At 35.5% G+C, this 27,646-nt stretch overlaps 3 protein-coding genes across 8 annotated transcripts; all 3 read right to left on the reverse strand.

Moving 5' to 3' along the window:
- Positions 1-3,133: 3,133 nt before the first annotated feature.
- LOC143894726 (putative inactive tRNA-specific adenosine deaminase-like protein 3) lies at positions 3,134-7,793 on the reverse strand. Of its 2 annotated transcripts, none has more exons than XM_077401316.1 (2): positions 7,542-7,793; positions 3,134-4,763 (listed from the first exon to the last, which is right to left on the reverse strand). In XM_077401316.1, exon 2 carries the CDS (start codon positions 4,753-4,755, stop codon positions 3,487-3,489), a length of 1,269 nt encoding a protein of 422 aa, XP_077257442.1. In that variant the 5' UTR covers positions 4,756-4,763; positions 7,542-7,793; the 3' UTR covers positions 3,134-3,486. The 2 variants fall into 2 exon arrangements, with proteins under 2 accessions (XP_077257442.1, XP_077257443.1); XM_077401317.1 differs by lacking the exon at positions 7,542-7,793 and adding an exon at positions 5,396-7,499.
- Positions 7,794-8,784: 991 nt separating this feature from the next.
- On the reverse strand, positions 8,785-20,858 carry LOC143894452 (receptor-type tyrosine-protein phosphatase mu). 5 transcript variants are annotated; one of them, XM_077400724.1, is made up of 33 exons: positions 20,621-20,856; positions 20,297-20,459; positions 19,857-20,009; positions 19,464-19,738; positions 18,637-18,835; positions 18,174-18,536; positions 17,865-18,017; positions 17,589-17,744; positions 17,365-17,508; positions 17,140-17,261; positions 16,782-16,953; positions 16,394-16,461; positions 16,062-16,257; positions 15,831-15,949; positions 15,387-15,582; positions 14,906-15,202; positions 14,575-14,816; positions 14,366-14,441; positions 13,503-14,044; positions 13,006-13,265; positions 12,404-12,695; positions 12,043-12,130; positions 11,902-11,978; positions 11,642-11,776; positions 11,443-11,583; positions 11,179-11,376; positions 10,856-11,052; positions 10,660-10,766; positions 10,259-10,473; positions 9,960-10,088; positions 9,732-9,886; positions 9,428-9,563; positions 8,786-9,284 (listed from the first exon to the last, which is right to left on the reverse strand). In XM_077400724.1, exons 2-33 carry the CDS (start codon positions 20,457-20,459, stop codon positions 9,210-9,212), a joined length of 5,841 nt encoding a protein of 1,946 aa, XP_077256850.1. In that variant the 5' UTR covers positions 20,621-20,856; the 3' UTR covers positions 8,786-9,209. The 5 variants fall into 5 exon arrangements, with proteins under 5 accessions (XP_077256851.1, XP_077256850.1, XP_077256847.1 ...); XM_077400725.1 differs by having other exon boundaries at positions 8,785-9,284; positions 9,428-9,531; positions 20,297-20,858; XM_077400721.1 differs by having other exon boundaries at positions 17,865-18,014; positions 20,297-20,856.
- LOC143894453 (uncharacterized) lies at positions 20,621-27,472 on the reverse strand. Its single transcript, XM_077400726.1, has 2 exons — positions 26,875-27,472; positions 20,621-26,340 (listed from the first exon to the last, which is right to left on the reverse strand). The coding sequence occupies exon 2, from the start codon at positions 26,194-26,196 to the stop codon at positions 22,663-22,665; it is 3,534 nt and encodes a 1,177-aa protein (XP_077256852.1). The 5' UTR covers positions 26,197-26,340; positions 26,875-27,472; the 3' UTR covers positions 20,621-22,662.
- Between the last annotated feature and the right edge of the window lie 174 nt (positions 27,473-27,646).

The following is a 27,646-nucleotide window of genomic DNA, read 5'->3' on the forward strand; positions in this document are numbered from 1 at the left end:
TCACGTGCCGGCTGTTCAAAGAATGCCTCCCGATGACGTTACTTCTCGATCGAAGCTTCTGGCCCGACCGCGCCGTTTGCCGAAGGAATCTAGCGTTGTTTGCCGTACGCGTTCTATCTTTCTAATTTACCGCGAAATTTTCCTATTCATGTGTTTTCTTCAGCAAGTTACCGCGCTGACTTGACGTAGGAAGTCTGAAACAATAAAAGTGACAGCGATGTTCATGACCTCACTATTGACAGTGAATTGAACTTGAATAAGGGAGATTACACAAGTATTTATTTTTATTATTTTTGGCATACAGTGTATATTACATATTAAATTATAATATAATATGTCCTATACGTGACACAAAATACAATTCAAAGCTTTCCTTTTTTTTTAATATATGAAATTTCCATTGTAGAATTATCGTTCGTCGTTCTCCAGCAACTCTCTTCATTAGCTGTTAGATAAACATGATATTGCTTTCCTCATCTCATAATTTATGGTTCGCGACTTTTTGCATCACGTCCGTCGTTCACCTCTCTCGCTCTATCCTTCTTCTCTTTTCATGAACATCAATCGAGCGACTCTCCTCCGGAGTCAAGTCTAATGGATCAGCTGTAGTTTCGTTGATCGATGTCAATCCGCAGGGTCACACCATCGCGTACTTGCTATTCGCTTCATAGCGACTGAAACAATTCCTAGAACGCGAACAGGCACTTGCGTACTGCCAAAGAAAAAAATGTCAACTCTGTAGATCTTTTATAGAAAATGATGATTATCTCCATTAGCGCGTGTGACACAGTTTTCATGTTGTCCATAAAGTAGGCGCACTGGAGATAGCATTTTTTCTTATTTCCATAGTCATATAAAGTAATATATTTTTCCAAAACTCACAGTATCAGAATATTTTTTATTCGCGACATTTTAAAAATTTATATAGTATATAAAATTCTTGCTGCAAGATCTACAGCATATAAACATTTAATTTCATGAAATATACAACGAAATAATAATCCCATTTAGTAAACAAATTGGATAGTCTAACAATATTTTTTTAATCAACCGCTTTATTAAAAGTTCTTCTCTTGTAGATGTAATGTTGCCTTGTACTTTGCATCCGTAGTTGTTCCAGATCGACGACCGTCCGAGCTTATCATGACGAGTCACGACCTGACAAGTCGTCACGAACAAACAATTAAAGTTGTATGTACGCGATGAGCATTATTATTTTTTATTTCACGCAAAAATTTCGGAGATTTATTTCATACATCAATTGTCTTGAATTGTATGTTAAAAATGACAAAAACCTAAAAGTTTGGCATGAAATCATACCAATAAAAGCAGTTGCAACTTGCAACCTGCTACATCGATGGAATTTGACGTTTAAATATTTAATGTCGTAACAATAGATTATTTATTATTTCTAATTATTTAAATTTTAAAGACAAAATTTACTTTATACATATATATAGTAATCAAATATTTGCTTCAATATGTATATACTTGATTCAATTGTAACTTTAATGTACTTTTAATTCGTGCCAATATCGAGAAACTAAAAATCATCTGATGTTCATTTATGCAAATAATTAAAATATGATATTGGTATAATGTATAGATATTTCTTTATTCAAACTATTTCTACTTGACACATCAAAAATATTCAAAATAGTAATTCAAAAATACGTAATATCCATTTATAGAAACGTGTAAAATGCGCTACGTATTAGTCATAATAATGCTAAACAAATGTTTCTTAATTAATTATTATCATCTTCCAAATTGCGTTGTGTCCTCTCAAGTGTCATTAAATCGTATTATAGATCGAACTGTACATAGTCGAATGGTAACATTCGTAAAATCCGTCGAATTTTATCGATGTACTGATAAAATTACATACCTTTTTACATACCTTTTATATTATAACGTTATGCCAGGTGTCTTACAACCTGGTAATATTATCTACGTTATGAACGTTTTGACGAATCGCCGTCGATCTTTGCTCATTATCAGCACCTCTCGTTGAGAGATAATTGCAGAGAACGTGCCTGGATTTCTCCGTGTGAGAGAAAAAATAACCGACAAATAAGATTGTATATTATTGTCGCGGTGAAACATGATTATTTGTTTCTGAATTAAACTAGTTGCCGTCACGACACGAAGCGTTGGAGTTAAACGACTAAGCGCATTTAAATCATACCGATGATTTACGATTATGCACGCAAAATGAATTGTGCTATCGAATGATGAACGTTGAAGCCCGACACTTGGGCCTGTCTTCATCGATTATAGATATATATGTATATATATATATATATATATATATATATATATATATATAATCATTGGGCCTGTCTTCATCGATTATATATATATATATATATATATATATATATATATATATATATATAATCGATGAAGACAGGCCCAAGTGTCGGACATATATATATATATATATATATATATATATATATATATATATGTATATATATAAACTCCTGGGAAAAGTTAAATTTTTAATAAAGAGGTAAAATGATGCGTCGCGTGTAGCAATGTATAGTCAGTCAAAAATCGAGTTATTCTCTCTTTTAAAATAGGCTGTAGAAAATCTCATGTAAAAAATATTTTGGCTATGGTCCAAGAACCAAGGCTCTGCTTTGCATTGAAGGCTGAAGCTCTGCTATCGAAAACGAAAGACAAAAGAATATACAGAAATGATTTTTACAATCTTCGGGGAATGATCGAACGTCAGCTGTGTGTGTCGGCAAACACAAGTGTTAATTCGCCGTGCACACCAATAAGCGGCAGCAGATGCGGACGTATGTGCACGCGTCGAGGCGTCAAGGTCACGCATATACCGAGAGTCATTATGACCGAATGCACGTCGTCCGTACCATGTGTAGTCTTTTGCGCCGTGTTGCTTTCGATTGAAATTATAAAACCGGTTGCAGTATGCAAGTATCTAAGTTGCTCCCGCGCGACCAATGGCTCAAGAAATAATTTGCCGTTGATAAATGTGTAAAATAATTTATTTGTTTAATAAGTTTCCTATTAAAAAACGTTTTTTAAATAATAAGTTCGATTGTCTTTTCTCGGAATATACTATCACAAGAGAGGTGCTACGGGAGTATTGAATAACGATATATTAACGGTGTCACAATTGCGGTTTCTTTTATTGGAATGGATTTATTTCTTTATGACGTCAGATGTGTGAACATGCACCGTGTATTGTGCAAGTGAGATAACGTATCACAAAAATGTCATTATAATGTCATCTGTATGACGCAAGATAACGTAATTCTCATGAGAAGTCGTTAGTAAAAACGACAAACGACAAACGAACGCGGGGGACATTAACAACGAAATATAAGCTTTGTTCGTGTACGTTTTTTTTGTCTTCTCTGGCTTCGCATTAATATCTTCAGTTATCTCCAGAGACTGGCGATGACTAACTGCCCATTTAGAACGTTATTATCTTCCACAATAGAACCGCGTCATCTAGTTGCGACTTCTACGAGCATCGATTTCTTCCACCGCTTGCCGGCACTCTCGTTCCAGGATTCCGCTCCAAACTCGGTATCGATGGTTTAAACCCGGCACCGTATGCAAAATCGCCTTGGTGCCCAAAACTCCGACGCTCCGATTGGCCGTGCCGTAAAAGATCCGCGCGACTCTGGAATGCAGCAATGCCATAGCGCACAGAGGACACGGCTCCATCAGCAGGAATGCCCAATAACCCGTGCAGAGATACGGCCCGCATTTCTTCGCGTTATCATCGCATTCCTTCTGCTTTGAGTCCTCGATCTTGGCACCGTTGTTCATTCGTCCTTTTCGTACGACTTGCGTCTCGAGGGACGTTTGAACCGGAAACTGTAGCGAGGATAGAGATCTCGGATAACAGAGCGGCGTTTCTTCCTGGTACCTTCTCTTGATCCTTCTAAGCCTCTTCAAGCTCTGATCTTCAGTCGTGGTGCTCGGATCTGTCCCTCCATCATTAAACGTATCTTCCTCGACAGCGTCCGTTGGTCCCTTCGTTTCTTTGCATTCCTCGTCGCTCAAGTCCCACGCACCACCACCGTGAAGTCTGGCAACGAGATCCACCGCCAGCATAGCGGCATGCCACATGGGATGCCTATCGATTCTCGCGGCAGCCACCGCTAGGATTCTTCCGTCCTCGGGATCGACAATCGCCCCGGCACCGGTGCAGCGCTCATCGCCGACCGTCTCCAACCTCGCAGCCTCTATTACCAGCGACATGATTCGCTCGATCGCGTGCAAACAATTCTCGTCGAAAATCGAGCCGTCGATCAGACTCTCAATCGTCTGGTCAGGATGGAAGTTTACCGGCCAGATCTTTGAAGCTTCGCTGGCCTGTAACTTCGTCCTTGGCGCCTTGGCTGGCACCTTTGTCACCTGAAATTTCTCCTCCAGTAAGGAGAGATCAAATCCTCTCTCCTTCAACTGGGTCTTAAGTTGATTTTCTCTGAGAGAAATGTCGTTGTCCCTCTCACATGACGATTCGTCCGAGCGAAGCGGGGCCAGAAGTAATTTCCCGTTGGAACAACGCTTCAGATGAGCGAATCCCGGCAAAACGGTAGATATGCTTTTGATCGCGGTGGAGGTATCCTTCCGTTGCTTCAAGACGCCCACATAGACCTCTTGCAATGGAGGGACTTCCGTGAAATCCGAGCCTAGAATCGGTCTCGCCGTCCAGCTTCTAGTCGCAGTCTCCATCTTGCCTGCCTTGATACTCTTCGGCGACGTCATCTTCCACCCTGAAAAGACGCTGCCTTCACTTATCGTTAGAAGATTCCTCGGCGACGATATTTGCGACACACCGCTCTGTCGAACATTATACACTGAGAAGAGTTCATCGCTATCTCTTTATCTCGTAGGGATTATTCTTTGCCATTATTTTCTTTACACGAGATTAAAGTTCGTAAATCCACAAGTTTAACATAATTATTCAGCTTTGAAGCTATACTTAGTATATATATATATATATATATATATATATATATATATATATATATATAATTTAAGTATAATATTAAATATAGAGAAAAATGAAATATTAATGAACACAAGGTTCTTTTCGGCATCCATCTATTTGCCATTACATTTGCCATAAATGGTAACTAAATCTTTGAATATAGATTTTTATTATAATATAAAAAGATAAATTATGTAAATATATAAATTGTTTGATAAATTCTGAGTGTTACGAAAACCAAGTCAATGATCGACACTGGAATATCTCGAAATATCAAATGATTGCGAGAGGTGTCTTAAGGACACTTTCGCGCGTCACGATCGTAAATATCGGTGAGGTTTTGGCGAAAGTAAGAAGGAACGGAGATGATCCTTCCCGCGGCGCCGGATGGACCTTAATCGTAATCGCAGTTACCCCGCGAGACATTGTCTTACGAAGGAACAGAAGCGATTTTAAATTGCTGTCAACTTGGGCCACGGTCGGATTGATTGTCAGAGTTAGGCGCAATTGTATGATATCGAGCTGTCTGCATGAAGAACAAGCAAGACGTCGCGTTAAAAAGTCCGAAGTTCGAGCCAAAGTTTCCTTTAATTTCGACTGTGCGTAAACATACGTTGAACGTGAACGTTTGATCGCAGTAAAGATAGGACTGTCGTTTATTACATCGAACATATCTCCGTCAACGAAAATCTCTAATCTTGACGTGAGCACTCTGTTTATAGTTCCAGCAAATATATTCTTCAAACGCATGAAACGCGTGTGATATACGACTGAGAGGCGTAAATACTTCTGAATAAATATCAAGAATTACACGATTGAAAAGAGAAACTCGAGATTAGCCGAAGAAGAAGAAATAATGTAAATTAATAAATTTGCCGTGGCCGCCTATTAATTTATATCATTTTTTTCCTATTTGCCGCGCAAATAAATTCCTACGTAAAGGTCTTTTAGTTGTGTAACTCATTCCCGTGTACAGTTTACAGCGAGTTGCGGTAAAACCGATATGCATCGCGTCACGCGATTGATAAATAACGCTGCAGGAATCGTAAATTCTTACGCAAAATCACGATTTTCCGAGACAAATCGCGCACGCACGAGCGGCACACACACCTGCTACTCCGCTGGGATACCTACTTTGTGTATCAGCCATCTGATAGCTGATATCGTGATACCGTAATAATACGCATCTTCCGTATTCGAGTAGAGAAATTGTAAAAACTTTCCACCGTTCGAAATCCGGGAAATATATTATACAATTAGAAGAAACCACTGCAAATTTTTTTACCGCCAATTTTTTCATCGTTACGTCTTCATAAACTTAATAATTATTCAATGACTCGACTTATTATGGAGATGCCGCTATTATCATTTATAATGCAAAGGAATATGTTTAACGATAATGCGCTGTGTACATTTTTCTCGAGATACGTCTTTCATTCTTTTATACACGTAAAGAATACCGAATTCAATTTATTTTCTGGTAATCTGGTTTAATAAGTTTTAATAAACTTTATGATCTGTACGAGAATCTCCTATATCACATGCAATAAAAAACGGTCGTTATCGGATTATAATCTAATCTATTTTACAGGAATTTTTTCAATTACGGCGTGTTTTTTCTCTGCAACGCTTGTCGCAATACGTGTTGATTTAATTTTTCACAACGTCGTTTAATTTATTCCGAGCAAAAAGTAAGACACGGAAAAACAAACCGATTAAAACTCACGCGAGAGAAGCGGAAAGGATTATTGTTTATCCGTAACAACACATAAATCGATGCAATGTCTATTTCTCCGTAATTATAGTATACATAATAAAATTTAATCGATTCAGTCCCCCGTTGAAAAGAAAAGCTGTGGGTTAGTTCCGATGAATTTTTCTTCCGCCTGCATCTTATTTTTCGAATCGAACAACGTCGCGCGCCGATTCAGAGAATTTTTGCGGACGCAGCGCATTCGAATTCCGGCACGAGCTCGCACCGCTCGTTTAAGATGGCGTCCAAGATTGCACATTCACAGAGCGTGATCCTTATATAACAGAAAACGAGCAGCAAGCGAGCGGAGTCAAGTGAAGTCCGCTTGACGCCTACGCCGCGCCGTCCGAGGCATCTTATCATCAGGCATCAGCCTCGCCGCTACGCGCGTCAAAAAAATTTCCAGGGGGGTCTAGCTCTTTTCTCCCTTTTCTTTTTCATTTCCTTTCCTCACAGACAAGAGCTGTTCAGCGAAGAAAGAAGCCTAGGAGAAGAAGGGCGCTTCAAAGAATTTGTAACATCAAATGGGCTGTAGCCAAGGTCGCTCGTTCGGGGCTCATTCGAATGCGAGCGGGAAATCTCGCGCGGTGATTTCGAGCGATCGAGGTTCGAGCGGCAAACATGTCCTCCTCGGCCTTGGGTTGCGACATGTCGATCGTTAGGCTTAAGCTGACGCTAGCTGTCAATGGTCAACGATGCCCATCCCATTGAACGCAGCCGCATCGAACGACGATGACCCGTGACGCGCCGTCGCGACGCCACGTGTTCGCCATGCGCACGCACGCACCTTACTCGAGGAATTCTTACCTGCTGCTCCGCGGCGGTGCGGCTACGGCCGCACGAAACACGCCCTGAATTTCCCTCGGGTTTTTTCTCCCCCGTGGCTCTCGGCGGTTCTCTAACGCTCACGAAATTCACCGTAAATTGTATTCCTGGAGCGCGGCTGCTCAACAGCGATCGGAAAACGCGCGGAAGCACACGTGAGAATTGTGCGCCGGAGGCACCTCGTTTGCTTCGTCGCGACGGCTCTCGCGTCTCTTTGTGGTATGTAGCATGGAGCTGTTTATCACACAGCGAGGTCCACGATGGCGGCGCCTTCTGCCGGCGAGATGAAAGACTTTTGCGAGAGGCAGGGATATCCGCCAGCCTCGGTCATCGGTCGTCAGGTCCGTGAAATTTTCGCTTTTTTCGCGCGTGGCCAACGCCGGAATCCGCGCGCGAGTCGGTCATGGCCGCCGAAATTATAAGAATCCGAAGAGGAGCCTCGTTTGAATATCCGAGTTTTAATGTCGCGGGATTTATCAGTAACATTCCACCACGTGGTTTCTAAAGGGGATAGGACAGAGCTGCAACTTGCAATTGTTTCTTTCTTTATTGCGCCATTATCACACGAAGAGTTTTGAATCGCTAATTGAGAATGGAAAGCGAAACTGATAATTAAATTTACTTTAAATCTTTCTCTTCATATATCTGTTGACGTTTGCGATATTTATATTACAAAAGATTTTATTCAATTATTAAAAATAGCGACTATATTTAGGACTATAACGGGGATAGTAAGATAAAAGAAGAAAATAATTCGCCCGAGTAAAAATACATATTATTTTTAAATACTCTAAGTTTTAGACAAGCTAAAAATCATATTCAATAATCTTTCCTGTATTAGTATTATGATAAACTTTTGTAGCGAGATTTCGCGGGGATCTTTCGTTTCATGCGCAAATAAATCCGATAAAGTGCTGCAATAATATTTGTATTGTTAGACCGCAAATATACAATAGATTTGAGCGCACGTGAGCACGCATCATCATTTTTCAATGGAAAGATTTAATTAACATTTGCATATCGCGATATTATACTGTTCATCGTCATGTAACTCATTTTTATATTATGGTATGATTGGCATTGTATGGGTTTTTTAATTAAAGACACGCAAATAGGAGAGAGATATAAAAAAATGTTAATTTACATTTGGTTTTTTTAATCTGCTAAATACATTATGAATCATAACTTTGAATTTATTCAAATATTTTAAGTTGTACACATATATTTAAAATTTCTAAGCAATTTCAGCAGCAATTTCTTCAAATTAATTTTGAATTTCTTAAATCAAATCCACTTATCTGTAATACTACTCATAAAGTTTACGTTACTGAACATTTCGAATTAATACGCGTTCCCGCATTATCAGATAAAAGCACCACGCAAGATCGTTGTTGCGTTATATCGCGTTAATATATCCATAAATACGAAGGTGGTTTACCTTGGACGTATAATAGAAAAACCGAGGAAAGCACAAATATTTTATATATTTTTGATTACAAAAGTGATTTTTTTATATTAATAAAAGCTTAAATATTTAATACACATATATCAGTATTTAATACCTATATAGCTATAAATATTAACTGAATTCGACTTTCTACTACAATGTAACGCTGCTGCATTATTTTATCTTGATAACTTACTTTTATTTTACGAAAAATTTGCATAGGTTTCAAAGTACTCCAAATATGTAACTGCGGCATCGTATAGATATTCCAGATGTTCCTAGATATGAAATAAAATTTCTCATTTGAGTATATTTTGTGAAATTTCCTCTAATTTTTTTGTTTTTTAATAGAGATAATTAAAATTTTTTATTAATAAGATTTTCAATTTTTCTTTCTGTTGCTATGAAATTGATACATTACCAGAGAACGAACAAAATCTGATCTCGATCGTCTAACAGCTCGCACCGCCAAACAAACATCGCATTCTCTTTCGACGGCCATTCGTTCCAACAGGAAACTTAGTGCTAGATAAAGACCACATCCAGTTACTCCATCACTAAAAGATTATTGTTTTATTTTTTTGTTATATTTTGTAAAATATTTCTTAAAAAATATAAATTTAAAAATATTTTTTAAAAAATTCTGCTATTATTATTTATTATCGAATAAACATTTGTTTGAACAGACTTTCTTTGAGTTTGGAATAATAAGTTCTTATTTTTACTGGCAAAGCGTGACAGTGGGCCCATCGCCCCTAGCAATTCTCTCCGCAGCTTGCCAAAAGGTCACCATCGTCATAACCGGCGGTGGTGGTTGATCCCTTCCAGGTTTCCACTCCGTCAAACACAAGATAGTAACAGATTGATCTCTCGAAGGTTTCTGTGACAAAGTGTCATGCTGAGTAAATTATAGCAAATAAAAACTGTCGAATTGTCGCATGGAATTGATCTACCTCCGAATTATCAACGAGCAACAATTTTTGTGACGTATAATATTCCAACTCCACAGCTTCCTTCGCTGTGATATTCAAATATGGGGTTGGTTTAAACTCGCCGCTTGCGGGAGCGATGGGGCAGCAAGTCTAAAAAATCAATTATTATTGTGTGGGCACAAAAATATTTATGTAGATCAATTACTATGAATTAAATATATATGTGTTTGAGATATTCTCTGCAAATGCGTTCTTCCTCTCTTTCTCTCACGTGTTGAATTCATATATGTAGAAAAATTAACGTAAAGAAACGCACGTACAGGATCCTGAAAATCAGGCGGCTGCAGCATGAGAATAAGTTCAACTTTGAACTCGGCAATCATCCGCCAGAAATCATTAATCGTAGATGGCATGGGAAGCTGCGTGGCTAGATACTGATTCTGAAGTTTTACTCCGTCTACGTAAACGGCAGATAGATAATCGCTGTCCTCGTCCGATGTCGGGTATCTCTTTAAATATATTCTGCTGACCTTATCTGTAAAATAAAATTAATCCTTTCTAAATATATCTGGTATATCTATTATCTCAAATATTTATTGTAAACTACATAAAATATGAACTTAATTTCTTGGTTTTTACTTTTACTATAACATTACTCAAAATTTGGAATTTTAAAGGCTTATAAAATACAATTTTATATAATTAAAATACACGAACAAACCTGAAATTAATTCCGGAAATCTGTTTTTGGCTCGATTACGCTCCGACAACGACGGTGGAGACGTGACTGGTCGCAAGGCTTCGTCTTGCCACGCAGTGTTCTGTAATCTAATTTTTATGGCATAATGTACTTTTGTAATATCATATTAATTGCCTCAACGATAAATATAAATCAAAGTCGAGTTTTTCAGAAGTACCTTTGCTGTTGAACAGGTAAATGTTTCTTTAACTCTTTGATTCGTGTCAGTAACGTCTCGTTACACGGTAATGTGGTTGGAACCGAAAGCAAACATTCCACTAATGCCAAATGCGCTAGCAGATATTGCTGTTTATTATCCACCATATTAGCTCTTTCGTTTCTAATAGACGCCGTTTCGGCAAAAACATCGACCACCTAAACAATTTTATTCGCAATGAGATGATTATATTTTACGTATAGTCTATGTATTAAAATGAATATTGGATACAGTTAAATAATGTAAAAGACGTTACTGAAGCGGTAAATAAATGTCATTATTACCCCCTCTGCCGCTGCTCGATGGAGGCAAATGTCACACAAAATAATAGTCCCGGTTCTTCCAACGCCAGCACTGCAATGGACCACCACGGGTCCGTTTCCAGGTGGTGTCGCCAACAGTTTCTTCAAGTATGTGACTACGGAGTGCGTGTATAATGGCACGCCATGGTCCGGCCAAGCAGTATAATGTAGATGCTCTATCTGTTATTGACATATATTACTTAATAGAATAAGCTATTACGTTCAGTTAATTAAAAATATTGGTACCTTTCGCGTTTCCTCTCCACAAGTGACGTTGAAAGTTCTAAAGCAATAATCAGCGAAGACATTGTGCTTCGCGTTTAGCACAATAATATCGCCGTATTTCTTCTTTTTGCCAATATCCGGCCAATATTGCTCGCACTTTGTCTGTAAAAATTTAAGTATTTATGCAAAAGGCTAACAATTTAATAAACAAAAAGCTTACTTTCCCATTTTCGACCACATTTGCCAACATGCAAATAATAAGAACGTTTTCCTGCCAAATCATGCGCCAGAAATCGATGACGGTGTTGGGTTTGGGTCCTTGTGTCGCTATGTAACGTTTCTCCTTCTTATAGCCCTTTTCAAATAATTATAAGCCAAATTTAAAAATTATCATTAGATTATATGTCGTGTAACTATGCAAAAATATAATTAAAAAATTAACATATTAATGTTAAGGTACTTATGTATATCAGGACTTACGGTGATGTAATTAGCGTTGATGTAATCGGAGTGAGCGTCATCCGGAAGTTTCTTCAATACCACACGCGTTTCGTCATCTGCACGAATCAGCGTGATATAATTCGTTATTGCACAAGTATAATCAGCCCATTTTTTACTTACATGCAATAAGATTTCCGTATCGATTCTTAGATTTATTCTGCGGCAATTTCCCATAATCCCATGGCCGAGTTTGCCCTCTTGGGAACGTCTTGAGAAAAGATCGCAAAATATTCTTATTGTATTGTCATATAATTATAAGTCTTTAGGTCTAGGCATATGATTATAATAGCAATCATTATAATTATATAAAGTAAGGAAAATAATTTTGTTCTCCGCAAATGTTATATTTTAAAGACACAATTCGTGTATATTAAAGATTTTGCATTACTTAATTCGACGTGCACAAATGTCAAGTCCTCAGAGAAATCCCTAAAAGAATTTTGATAATTCAAGAGTTAAAATTAAAAGTTCGAGAACTCACCTCGTACTGCTTATCGAGTAATCCTGATTGTATCGTCTGTCTTACATAATCTTCGAAATCTTTCACCTTTACTAGTGATGTTATTTTTTCTCCCTTTTCGTCATTCTTCGCGATGGCGATCGGCAGCACTTCCGGAGTGGTTGCTCGCGATAGAGATTGTCTGTCAGAAGGAGTTGACAAATCTTGCTTTGAATTCGATATCACGGACTTTGTTTCTTGTTCGTAGTTCTCGATATTCTGTGACAAAACCATCTCGTCTTGCATTAGCTGCTTAGACAATTTTTCCCTTCTTCTGTAAAATAGAAATCATATGTCGGATTGACGTAAAATAAATGTAAAATTAATCTGCAATTCATTGAAATTTTATTTGTGATATTAGCAGATAGTTTTGTCTAAAGTGCTTACACGACAAATATTAATAAATTATGTTTTAAGTCCGGCTGTGATCGGAGCACAGTGAATAGTTGGAATATATATGTGTTACAATAATACATATAAAAATTTGATATGAATTTTCCGTAACATCTATTAATGCTCGTGTAATGGTCTTACTTCTCATTATAATATTACTCTATCTTCTAAAAACAATCGAAGAACACTACCTTTGATACAGGTAATAAACTGCGCCTGCCACAACGAGGAATAATATAATGGGTATGATCCACAATTCGTGATGTTTCGGCGGAACCTCACCGACGCGGATGTCGGATTTCGTAAGAATGATTGGCGCGGTAGACGAATTTCGTTCGGTTACGATAATCGCTATTTCATAAAACTCTTCAGGTTTTAATGGACAATTTCTCACATTGCCGTAAATTTTATTGTCGCCGATACTAAATCGCACGCCAGCGAGTTCTCTGGTCTGTCACAATTAAAAACATAGGTATATGATTCCAAAGCTATATACATATTAAGATTGTTGCTACTACTGCAGTAACGATTTATGTAATCTATTAGTCTTATATTAATCACATGAAAAACATTTTCATAGTTAGCTGTATTTTCGCCGCTATTATAGATTTATTATTTAATCATTATTGTGAATTTATTCATTGTAAAATATTCACGCATAGAATTTGCGAATATTTTGTACATGTACCGAAACTTGTGCAGCTTGCCAAGCGATTTCGTCCATCTTCACGCCCGCTAGCGCTCGCAGATTCTCAGGTACTTCCGAATATTGCTCGCAGAGATTGGGACCCTTTACAATGATGTGCATCGTGCTGTCTTGAGTGTCGTTTAAGACAGACGGTATATTTAATAAAATTGTGGAATCGAATTTGTCTACCATAACTTTTAGAGCGCCTTCAAAGACTGCGGTTGAAGGCGTATGGATTTCCACAAAATTTTCTCTGCTAGACTTGTATTCAACTGTCACAGCTTGAATATAGATGACGTATCGCGTTGACGACAATAAGTGCAATTGTTTAGTATAGTTACGCATGTATTGTGTCACTGGGTATTCGAGTATTACATCAGTGGACGATCGGGAAATGCGCCCTCTCAGGTTTGAGGAGGTTTCTTGTATCCGTATACGAAAACACCTCAGATGACCACCTGTCTTCCAGGGATGGAGCCACTTTAAATCAACCACGCTGTTATTGTTGACTGTAAATGTATAATTCCCAGGTGCGTCCGGCGCTAAAATATATACATCAGAACAATAATTAAATTTATTTTATGTTTTGAGAAATTTTTAAGAAGCCACTAAATTATTGTTTATTGCACGTAACACAGATTAAACAGCTATAACGAGAATAGAGGAGATTTTAGCATTTTTTATAGGTCATGTAGTAGGTGTTCAAGGCAAAGATATGATATAATCGCAGCGAAAAAAAAAGGAGAAGCAAAAGATAATAAAATATATTGTGTTATAATTTTTAATTAGTTTTGATTTCAAGAAAATTCATAATGTATTAAGTTTTAATAAGTTTTTTCAAAATTATTTATTAAAAGTTTTACTTGTATTACGAAGCATATCGTCAGTTGCGAAAACTGCAAGGCCTGGTTGCGTAACGTTTACATTGTACGCTACAACCTACAATATTTTGTATTGCGCAATTTTTATATATATATATAATTTTTCTTGTCTATTATATACATTATAATGTACATACATAAATTAATAACGTTTACTAGACGTATCGAAAATAATCTTAATATTATTTTACCTTAATTTCAGGAAATTGTTTAACAATTTTACATATGTAAGCATCCCACAAGTCACAAGACTCATTGATTCGAGCTTGAACAACTGAGCAATGCCGGCTATTTTTTTTACACAACTGGACATCATAATTACGCAATATTCCATTGAGAGGTGGAAGTGGACTTTGCCATCTTAGGTGTATCATAGCAGGCGTTTGACGAGTATCAATCTCGACAACCTCAAAATTTGTTACTCTGGGCGGAGCTATTAGTTTGATTCGTTATAGTTATAGAAAAAATTATCAATTATTAAAAACTGTTAAAATGATCACTATTAATAATAACATGGTTTACCTGCCGGCGGAGTTTCAAACTCGCATTGTTGATAAGCGGAGGCATTTTCTTTGCTCCCGTACTTTCTTATTACATAAACTGTTGCCATATATCGTTCAAAAGGATTTAATTGATTTAACTCGAGTTTACAGTTTTGAGTCTGCTTCGTCAGGTTGAAGTTTTGAACGGCGTTGGTAATACCGTGTATTTTTATTCTCGCTATTAATGGTCCTGAAATTGTAGTGCAATCTTCGGGCGGACGCCATAACAAGTTCCAACCTTCTACTCTCAACTGACTAAATACTTCTGATGGTACCTCTATAAAATATATCGTTAATTCTTATTTTTTGTGTGATAAACTTTTATATGTGTTATTTAGATATCTAGTATATTACCAAAAGCATTATTAGAGATTAATAAATAATTAATTATATACGAATTACTCAGCGTTCTCTCTGTAACATTGACGATAATTCTAATAAATAATGTAATGTACATATACCAGATTGTATTGTATTAAAGATTGCCTCTGCGATTGCACTGGAATGTCGTGAGTTATGAACTATAACCTGCGCACTATACAATGTATATGGATGTAAGTCTGGAATTGTGATCGTTGGCTCTGTTGTAAATTTTGTAATAATGTGATTGTTCGGCGTAGGTAATTTTAAATCCTTACAACCGTAGTATTCCATAACCTGGAATTAATATAAAACATCTGCATATAAAGTCAAAGTATATAAAGATGAAATATTTAATATCGTAATTAAAAATATCTACTTAAAATTAAATGTGTATAATACGTGCGATTTTAACGATGCCGCACGATATAATATTGTAGGATTCTATCGGACGTAAGATAAAACAAGATTGAAATTTAAAATTTAGTAATTTTATTTGGTTTTGATAAATTATTAATTTTTTTGTACATACATATATATATTACCTTCAATATTATTTCATATCGCACTATTTCTCCGTTCGGTTTATTTGGGGGCTTCCAAATTAGAGTGAGTTGTGTATTAGCTGATAACATTTTTTTAAGATCTAACACATTAGATGGAACTGTGGATATTTATAAAAAATATTTATTATCCATAAACGTATATGTGCAACGATAAATCTATGTGCAAACAAACGTCTTTTTGAAATGTTTTTAACGTATAATCGAACTTACCACCTTCAAGTGTACGAATTTCCTTCGAAAAGAATTTTTTATTATTATGAAATATGGTCACATCAAAAGAAGTGTATGGCGGCAAATCTTGCAATTTATATGGGAAAAACGAAGCTGATCTATAAAGTATGTTCACATTCGTTTCTATATTGCGTACTTTCAGCAAATACCAATTTGCCGGACATGAATATAATTGCTATGAGAAAAAAAAACAAAGATAAATTTTATTCAATTCGAAATACTATGCGAAATACTAAAATGTGCAAATGCAATTATATATAAAAATTAAAAGATATCTGAACCTAGATCTTTAATATAAAACATCTACATACGTTTGAATTGGTTTGCCAGTCAATTATCATGCCATTTTCTTCGGGAGTTACATCAAAGTTTTCAACCGCTATATTATTGTGCAAAAAATCATTAGAGCAAATCTTATATTATTTGTAGAACTAGATAAAGAAACTGAAATATTTTATTATGCGTTTAACAATAATAACAAAGATGTAACAAATTTTCCATATGCAATAAGATATTTTCAATGTTTTTTTGGTCGTTTTGCACATGTTACGTAAAATTGAAATTATAAATATAATAAAGTTATTGATAATAGGTCATGAGATAATAATTTTTGAAATTATTGTTATTAGAATAGTAATAAATTAATTAACAAATTATATATAATAAAACATTGTATAAACTAAATAAATATCGACTCACGATTGCACTTAGTTTCAGCTACTTGCCAATCACTATATACTTGCACACCAGCAATATCTAAGCTGATACTGATACGATACGTAGTTCCAGGTTCCACATTTTCAAAATAAGTTGTCAATTGTGTCATATTTCGAAATAGTTTGTTCCACGATTGCTGATATTTTATTTGACCCTGTAAAAATGTATCATAAACTTGATCTCTTTATTTTCTTTTATTATCAAACATTTAGCGACATTCAGATATTTGTTTTTATTGCAAATTTTATTTAATTACTAGCAATTTAAATAATAATTTTTTAATATTAATTTAAATATATATTAATCAAAGAATATTATAAAAATGATATTAAATTGTTACCTGAATGAAAAAAGAATATAAAATCGATATTTTGTCATATTCGTCCTTCCATGTTATAGGAACTGTAGCCAAAATGGTCGTCTCGTTTGTAAAGATCGTAGATACATTAGGCTTATCTACGCCTGTGAAATGATTAATATATATTTATACTTTCTTCTAACTATGAGACAGATATTTGTTTGATAAGTACAATTAAAAGCATGCTCTGTATCAAGAGATTGTTACTTGTTCGACATAAAGGTGGTACATAAATTCCTTTAGCATTGTCGCAACCATTAGAGCACACTCCAGTTACTTTATTACATTGTTTGTAAAGACATGAGCCGCATGTCTCTTTGCAGCCATGACCATACGTATGCGATGCACAAGCTGAAAGCTCGAATATTAAATGTTCGAATATTTGATAAGTAGAAGTAAAATTAATACTATCGGCATTAGGAATTACTTACGTATAGAACATGTATCTCCTGAGTAACCCGGAGCACACGTACAACCATTTTCGTAACAAATTTCGGTTTCTCGACAATCATAGTAACTATGTAGGTCATATTCACAGGAAGACAAACATTGCGGTCCAATTTTTCCTTCAAGACAATTTACGTCATCTGAAAAAAATTATATGTATTTTAAAATAATATCTTTAGCTTACCATGTTAAAAATGTAATCAGTAAAACTGCGACTTTACTTATTTCAGTTACGCAACATAACAATTGTTAATACATACTTAGGTTTATATCTAGTTTAACGCGCGATAAAGGATTCACAACAGTGCGTTCATGATAAAATATTTTTTGACATGTCACATTCGGCCAAAAATAGTGATAACGAGAATTGTCCCAATCTTGATTAGTAATCATAGCACCCTTTCTCAAAGCTTCTAAGAAATAATGGAACAAATTATACATTCAAAAAGATAATTTGTTGGAGAACTTTTACAATTATTTAACAAACGTGCAAAGCACGTAATTGGTAATTAGCATTAATAACAGTCCAAATAATGTAATAAAAAAATAAAAAATTACGAGATTCGCACCATTTTGGGGGCATTCACGAACGTTCGCTATCGCCCATAACGGATTCAAGCTTTGATCATTGAGTTTAGGAATCAATTGAATTATAACCTTATTATAACTATTATAATCGGTTGCTGAAATATTTTTCGTGATCTTGACAGAGACAGATTGCCACATAGGTAAATTATGAACTCTGGTTCTCGACGATCCTTTTACTATTACCATTACCAATTCTTTATCGTTAGTGAAATCACGCAACACTATATGTGCATCGCATTCGATGCAGAGACCAACTAACAATTGTATGCATATCATTTTGTTATTAAATTGGAAGGCGGGACTTGTTAAGACTGCGCTCTCGACAGTTGTATGCAGAAAGTCATCTGGGGGAAAAAAAAAAACATGTTTTTATATAATTTTTTTTTGTTACTTGATACTGAATTTAAAAATAATTTTGACAAATTAATCAAAATCTGTACTCACATATATGAAATCGATATAACATCGTTGTGGGACTTCTAATGAACATGTAATAATTATTATGTGACTGCAGTAAGCTATTTCTTTCCTCGTCTGTATAAGTCATAATAATCTTATCAGTATCATAAACAATTATTTTTCTTGTCGCAGAGTTCCATGTAATAATAAACGATCTCCATTCACTTTCAGACAATGGTATGTGCTGCATTAATTATAAAGTTATTTAAAATGCGACATAAATATCTTGCGACAATTTTTGCCGATTTAGTATAAGGTGAGTATTTCAAAACTGATTGTATTATTTACTTTATTATGTTAACCATGATCGTTTAAAAATTATCTCAGTTTTAATCTCACGTTCTTTAGACTTGATTTATTGTGAGTATATTGCCCATCTTTTTGCCGGTTAATTCTAATTCTCATTTTTATAGTCTGAATATTTTGTAGATTATAAATATTTGCAGAATTTTTCTGTTACTTTTTTTTGAATATTACACTATCTTTATACATTTAATTTTTCAATACTTATCTTATGCTTGTCGGTAAACAAGATTATTTAATTTATCTATATCACTTTGTCGCTGAACATGGCTTAAAGCTTAGAGCCGTAATGTATGATTTACAATTTGTATTAAATTATTAATTAAATGTTACATAGCATAAACTTATGCACAACTAACTACGTTTGACTCTCAAAGTCCACTTTTTTTGTGTAACTCGTTAATTTTAATATTGAAAGTCTTTAATTAATTAATAATTCACGTTTTTACTATACATAATATGTAGAAACGATACTTTAAATAGGAGAAGCACAATGTATATCTTTTTACCTCGATGCTGTATAGCGCTTTATCGCAATCTGAACCTTTGGGATATTCTCCAGGTCTTGGCACTCCCTTCACGCATTTTCGTATGACGGATTTTGTATTGCCCCAACCTCCTATTATAATCCAATAGCAAGGATCTCTGTGATAATCTTTGCCGTTGCAAATTATTATATGTACATCGTGGGATACACGAACCGAAAATGAGACCTTTACATCGGTAGTTAAATCAAAATTTACATCATTATAGGTATCTTGAAGAGTGTTATATTGTTTAAATTCTGAAAATATTAAATGTAAGTTATTTGAAACTATCATAAAAGTACATTTTATTTGTTTGTATTATTATAATGCATTTTATATTACAAATTTTTGTCAAACTGCGAGGGTTTTATATACCTTCCCATCGTTGATCGAATACCGGACCCATAGGTGTTTTAAAAGAATTTGTAAGACTCCAGTTGTTTTTAGTCCATGACTCCAAGCAACCTTCGTTTGCGTTCATTTTGCAATCTATCTCATTATTTCTGAATTTATTTAAATCCTGGAACTCTGAGAGAGAGAGAGAGAGAGAGAGAGAGAGAGAGAGAGAGAGAGAGAGAGAGAGAGAGAGAAATAATGCGCTCGTTTATAATAAATGCATTGCTGATTAATGTAAAAATAATTGAATGTTTTATGACTAAGTCTAAAGTATTTGATAAGGATTTTAGATTTAACAAGAATTTTAGTACACATATAAAAATATAATAAAAATAATTTTGTACTTTTAATTGTATTTTGCTTTTCAAGCTGTAAAAATACTTATTTTAATTGTGATTTTAATTGTGAATAAGACTTACTAAAATCATTTTTTTCTGGAGTATAATATAGCCAGATTAAATTGTAGTTCCACACAAGAGCTCCGCCATCATCCTCTGAGAGGCATATCAATTTTACTATGCTGGGATTTAACGAAAATAACGATCCACGCAATACGGTAACTTTTCCGAAAATATGCAACATCTGAATCGCGAAGATAAAGAACGCGAAGATAATTAGCGCATTCATCGACGCTTTTTTCATTGTTAATAAAAATATGCAGTTCTTCTTAAGACTAACGAGTATCAAAATGGAAGTAGATTAAACAACATAACAAAATAAATATTATATATCTAATTAATTACGTTATAGTGCCACTTCAACAAAATTTTCACCGAGTGGGTTCTAATGATACAGTCCTGCCCATCGTACACACAATGCACTATACATTTAAATAAAATAATCCGCGTGAACAAATCACTTTCCTTTATTTGAAGACAGTTTGCACTTCAGTCACTACAAGTCAATTTAAATGATGAAATAATAAGAGAATTAAATTTTTGTCGAAACATTTTGTATTGTGTTCGTATATACTGTTCAGTCTGCCGGACGACATGCAATAACTGGTAGAAAGGAACTCGACTTCCTTCTAGTAAATCCGCGATAACAGATTCCGTATCTACCGAAAGCGCCTGACGCATCAGGAAATAACGATTCCACAGGATGTCTACATCATTTTTATATTAAACTAGAATAAATCTAATAATGCTATGCATCTATTTTACGTTACACGATTAAAAGATTACAGTAGATGAATGAAATAGTAATTAATAAAAACTATTAACTTGTGAGATAGCTTGAGATTTGCACGTTTACATATCATATTTCGAAAAGAATAGTATCACAACTCAAAAATGTACAATTTTTAAAAGAGAAAAAAATAATTGCATTTCTTTAAATTGTAAGATAACTAACGCAATTACAATTGCGACATGTTGTTATAATGAAAATATTGGTTGTTGAAGAGGTCTGCTGTGATTCACTTGTAATTTGCTTATTACATACTATTCATCCAGGAAACGACAACATAACCAGTTTAAGAAAATAACATCTTTATTCTGGATTTCGCATATAGTCTTGTGACAATATTATAATACATAGATAACAAATACACTTTTTATGGGCTTAACTCGAAAGAATTTTGAAATTTTTTGAGTTGTTACAGTATTCTTATCGGGATGCGATATGTCAATATAAAAGTTTTTCTTGATGACTGAGACATCTTTCAATTCTTATTTAGAGATCAAGAATATCAATTTCATAAGGTAATACACAACACACACACACACACACACACATTAAATCGATTATATAAATAAATTAATTTACTACTTTTATTTACAACGTTAAAAATTATTTATGCGTCAGAAAAATTTCTTTAGCAGGGACAGTTCTTTTTTAGTATTTCTTTTATTTTTTTGTAAATAAGATTTCTCGTCAGAAACAAGTTAAAATCAAGGAGTCGTGAACTCATTTCGTACTGCTTATCGAATAATCCTTTACCCCCTGTCTGACGTAATTTTCGAAACCTTTCACCTTTACTATAGTAATGTCATTTCCTTGAAAAGCTCATGTCACACGATCTATAATTCGTGAAAGAACTTGTGAATTCTTTGCTCATAAGTTCGTCGATACATCAACAGAGATGTTTAGCATTCTGGCTCGCCGTTTGACAGTATTATTTTTATCGATGCTAACACGGGGCCATATAAATATAATTTGAATTATTTGAAATCAGTTTAAGAGCTTTAAGGTCGCATACTTTAGAGTAGAAAAAATTCTATTACTTTCTTCGAATTTATTAAATCGTGTATTTTAGAAAAAGATTTTTTAAAGGAGATATTAGAAGGTTTGTTAGAAAAAAGTCATCGTATGCCACAAAGAATGCATCCATTATTTGCTTCAAAAACGTATTAAATAATATATGTATAATATATGTAGAATTGAGACAATTGGATACACGCTGTGCAATGCCGTATCTATTTAAGTTGCTTTGAAAAAATCTTTATTGTATAACTCACATTGCGCATTTACTCCTATAATATTTTTAAGAGACTAAAAATTTGCGTATTTTTATTTTATTTATCTTATATAAGTCGAACTAGCAATTCTTATAATATGTGCATTTATTTTCCTACGAGAAACATTTTAAATGTTTGAAAAACGAAGGCATGACGTATCTCCCAAAATAGAAAATCATTATTTCAATGAGAATGCATGTGTGCGTGTGAGTATATCATAAAAAAAAAACTTGCGCACTAGTAGTTTAACTTGTACAAAAATACACTCGCCGTAGTATTTAGTTCCTTCGAATCGTTTAATTAACAGTTTTCAAGTCGATTTGTCTTCAATAATAACATTTATAAAAATGATTGTATAAAACAGTCGTAATAGTAGGGTCCTGCATTTTTCGGAATTGTTCGATCAATTGATCGTATTTTGCCATTTGTCGGAACTTCCGGAACGACGGTAACATCATCGCAGCCATAATACAAGAATACCTATTATCAGCCTTAATGAGGCCTTCCATGATGCTAAACGGGACTTCGTAATTTACGTGGCACAACAAGTTTTTGAGAATCTCAGTCATGATCGAGATTAATACCGGCGAGAAGATATTGATTAATTCGGGCAACTGTTGACCGATTCTCAGACCAAAGGATTCCTTGCTTGAAGATTCCATACATTCTTGCAACGTTTTTGCATAGAATAATCGCAAATAAGACCTCGCATCCTGCATAGGTGACAAGTCAGATGAAAATCTCATTAGCATACAATCGATGACTTGTGAATTAATAGACGTGTCCCAATCAAAGCACGTCCGAACGTAGGCAGTGACGAAATCATTTACGAGTAAACGCACAGTTTTGTTGGTTAGACAGAAGTGTGAATTTTTAAGAGATTGAGGCACGTCCTCATTGACGAAAGATATCTTGCGCAAGACATCGATTAATATTTTAGAACGCGCTGCGTGTTTGTCCATATCCCTTGGGAAAATGTGCAATATCAGAAAACGTCTCGCTCTTTCAGATACATAAGTATTAACGTGAAATAAATATCTTTGAAGTATATTCTCGACGAATTCTTCGGACAGAAGGTTGGAAACGGTTGATTTAAACATTACCAAATATTCAGCAGTATATTTGTTTATCTTCTCGACATCTAATCCCATTTCTTGAAAATTATCTATCGTTTTGAGCCATAGATCAAGATATTTCATGACATATTCGTCGGGAATGTCACGAAACAGCTTCATTTCCGAAAAGAACCCTTCATCTTCGAGATTCAACGTCGACATGGTTTGACAATATAGGGACCAAGTTTCGGGTTTTGGCTCTGTAAGGAACAATTTCTGGGCCGCTTCGAATAAAACTTGTCGTATTGAATAATGGTTCGCGGTCGTCCACGTTTTCTGGTAGAAATCCATAAGCTCGCGTATGGAAGCTATCAAGTACATTAGCCTAATCCCATGCTTTCGCACACTTACGCGCATACTCGTCAACTTTTGCGCGATTGACATCACTTTGGGCAAATAAGTCCGCCTACTTACATTCGTTAGTGTCATCAAAGCTATTGACAAGTAATCTCCTGTGCATAATCTAACGACAAGATCGAGAGGCACTGGCGGATTAGAAAGTCTCATGCTCAACGATAAACCTTGCACGAGTTTGTAGTTATCCCTGGCATCCGGATGACTAATATCTATCGTTGTTTCTGTAGGTGTGAGAGGGTCGATTAGTTTTGTCACTACGTCACCGTGAAGTAGAATGGCCAGAATAGCCATCCTAGACGATATTTTACTTTTACATTTTTCGTGTACATCATCCATGCAACATTTAGCAAATTTAATAGGTAGGTCTTTATACCAACGTATGGCCCTGATGAAGCGTTGCACCTGTTTGTGATAACAGTTCTCCTCGCAGGTTGATAAGTACTTGAACCAGTCAAACTCTATCTTTTGTAAGTCTCGTTTTAATAGAGCAAGCGCCGCGCCTGATGTTACGTTCGCTAATGAATATGGCTGATGAATATTGGGAAATAGTTCTGGTTCATTCAACTTTAATACGCGTATCGCATTCCAAAAGGAACCAGCGCGATAATCCAGGGGAACGCGCGAAACGCGCGATATAGCGTTTATTAGCCAAGGATAATCTCTAATTATCATTTTTTCTATCTCGATGCGCGAACGTTTACATCTATCGTTGAAATTGTACATTGCTACGACAAATTGGCAAAACATCTCTTGGTTTGGTAAGAAATCTTCCAAATTATACTTTTTTTGAATGAGATTTGCGAAAGTTATAAGGCATTGTTTCTCATATTGTGGATATTCTGTGAGCATGTTGAACTGTGTCCAGTTTTTATGACGTTCTAGCGTTATATCGAGCAGATCCTCAATTGGCATATTATGTATACATTTGAAAAGTACTAGAGCCTCGAGTATCTCTGTCGGTATGGAATTATTTTTTATATGAAACAATTTAGCAATTTCCTTTACAAGAGAGCCCTGCTTTCTGTTTAAATGAGGTATATCATATTTTAAAAAAAGATGACGTAAAATTATTTCAAGTACATGACAGCTTTCATTTTTATGTCTATTTAAGACGTATGTTAAGGTATCGGACAACGCATCGTCATCCTCATTAATCTTACAAGCGTACATCATTGGCATAATTAAATCAAGCCTATGGTTTTCATCTGCAGTTTTATTTATTGTTTCCTTGATAACTGGTATCGCTTCGTTAGCAGGTAAATAACAAATCCAAGCTGTCTCGTAATCCCCCGGAATCGCACAAACCATCTTCCCGATTTTAATTCTAGCTTGTTTGATCCGTTTCTCGGCAGGTAAGAATCGTAATAAATCTGGCGTCACATTCTTCGTCTCGAGAAAATTAGCGTTGTATTTAGTCTCATACGATGTACGTAGCAGCTCGTATTTCTTATCATGTGGATAATATTTCAAGTAATCGAGCATTGTATTTGTCGAGAAGTCACACATGTTATTAGGCAATAAACTCGGAAATATGCTTTTCATCAAATACTGATTGATTTTTTGGAGTGGTAAGATGCGGATGTATATAAGTGGCTTTTCTATCAGGTGTTGCTTGGCTTTTTTCAGAAATATTTCGGCACACGTGTTGCTCAAAACAATACTCGGTCGATAAGTCTCGTACAGTTCCACGAAAGCTTCTATTCGTCTCTTTATTAATTTGGGCAAGAAACGCTTGTATTTGTTGATGCCGATCGCCAAGGGAGTGCGCTTAGTCATATTTTCTTGTTCGGGATTCAATAATTTGAAAAAACGCACTACTAAATCCGGATTTTTGTAAAAGATCTTTTTAACAAATTCTACAGGCAGCACGAATCCTTTCTCCTCGATCATTTTACAAACAAAATTGTTATCGCAAGCCATGAACAATGGATAAGCGGTTTGAATGCCATAAGTAGATGCCACTGCCGTGAACATTTGTTGTGCGAAAACCGGATCCTTGCCGGACAATCGATGTGCGAGTGTAATCACGATACGCGTCCTCGTATTTACGGAAACGTAAGGAAAGAGACGTTCACAGAAGTACGCGACGTCGATGATCTCCTTGTGGCTGCCATCGAAAAACCAGAAGGCCTTAAAAGCCCGGTTTATTATCGTCAAGTCCTCGTGCTTGAGCGCCAACGTTATTTCCTCGTGCTTCTTCTTCTTGACGGCAATTTCCACGCGCAGTATAAGCAGCAATTCTGGCGGAAGTTGCTCAAGATCCTCGCTATCCTGATGCAAAATCAATCTTCCGATCCACCGCCACTTCTCACCAGCGGTATCGCCCGGTATCTTTTGAATCGCCTGCAGATAAGACATCTCCAAGTCGCGAGGTATCTCGCAGTCCATTGTGACGTTTAAAGGCAAACGGCGAATGAAACGAACTAAACGAAAATATTCTATATATGTATAATATATCCCGTAAATAGCGTGTGCGAATCTCTGCTTTATCCTCTTTCGTTATCCGGAATTGTCACCTTCGCTCAAGCAAACCTAAACAAAGATCATATTCGTACAGTACCGGTCAAAAATATTGCATCACTTATGAAAAGGGAAGTCGTTATACTTAATGCAGAAAGACGTACATAAATATTATAAAATTTTATTTTAGTACTGTTATTTTATGCTTTGATATAGGAATACTTTGAAAAAAAAAAACAAAGATCTTAATGATTCAATTGAGGTTGAATAAATTATCGTTGACGATAATATATAAAACAACACAATTAAATCATTAAAATCATTTGTTTGTTTTCTCAAAGTACTTTATCAAAGCATAAAATAACAGCAATAAAAATACTAACATAAAATTTTATATCATTTATGTACGCCTTTCTTTATTAAAGTAATGACTTCTCTTTCCATAAGCGATGAAATTAATACTTTTGACCGGTACTGTATGTTGTCATTCGATTAGCGGAAAGTCAAATCGATGCGGGATCGACGCTCGCGGTAAACATTGTTGGTAACGGAAAATTTCGCGTGGAGAATGCACGTTCCGCGGTCACTGCAAATTTAGAATCTTACCGTTCTCGAAATGCACGATGCGCGATATACAAGCGATGCACAACCGAGACCAAGTCCACCCGCAAAAACGGAAGATCTGTTCCGGCCGAACCTTACTCGCACGCACTAATTAACTGTCATTACAATCTCACGCACATTCAACCGGCTAGATTTGGATTAAATCTCATCGAATTCCGGTCGATTGTATAATGTTTTATAATGGTCTCTTCCGCGAACTTTGCACCGTGATATCGTGGCTCGCGTTTCTTCCGACCTGTTCACTTCGACCGGAGGATTCACGAAACGATCGATCAGCGATGTGCTCGAACTTGCCAAAGAACTGTACAAAGGCGAAGGAACGACCAGGAGTAACAGCCTTAAACGAGAAACGCATGCGCCTTGTGTTTCACACGCGAGGCCCGACAACGTGTTAAAAGCAGTGATGTATCGTCTTAGAATTGTACTACGAAAGTTAGTTATACCCCATTGTTAGATGATGCTCTGAGTTTGCTTATTTCTTACTTTTCATTTACCACTCAGACATCTTATACGACATATACGACAATGATGGTAAGGATGGTGAAGCAATGTTTCAGTCGAATTTAGAAATAATTTTTCTCTAAAGAAAATATTAACTTATATTATACATAGAAATAAAAATGACAAGTATTTTCTAGATAAAAACCTTTGACATGAAGTTCTTAGAGTTTAATTCAACGAGAAAGACAATTCTATGTAACGATCAATCAAAATTGCTTTTAAATTTAAAAGAGTTGAATATGCATAAGTATGT

This window comes from Temnothorax americanus, unplaced genomic scaffold (assembly GCF_048541705.1).
Source record: "Temnothorax americanus isolate GAGA-0224 unplaced genomic scaffold, ASM4854170v1 Scaffold14, whole genome shotgun sequence".
NCBI lineage: Eukaryota > Metazoa > Arthropoda > Insecta > Hymenoptera > Formicidae > Temnothorax > Temnothorax americanus.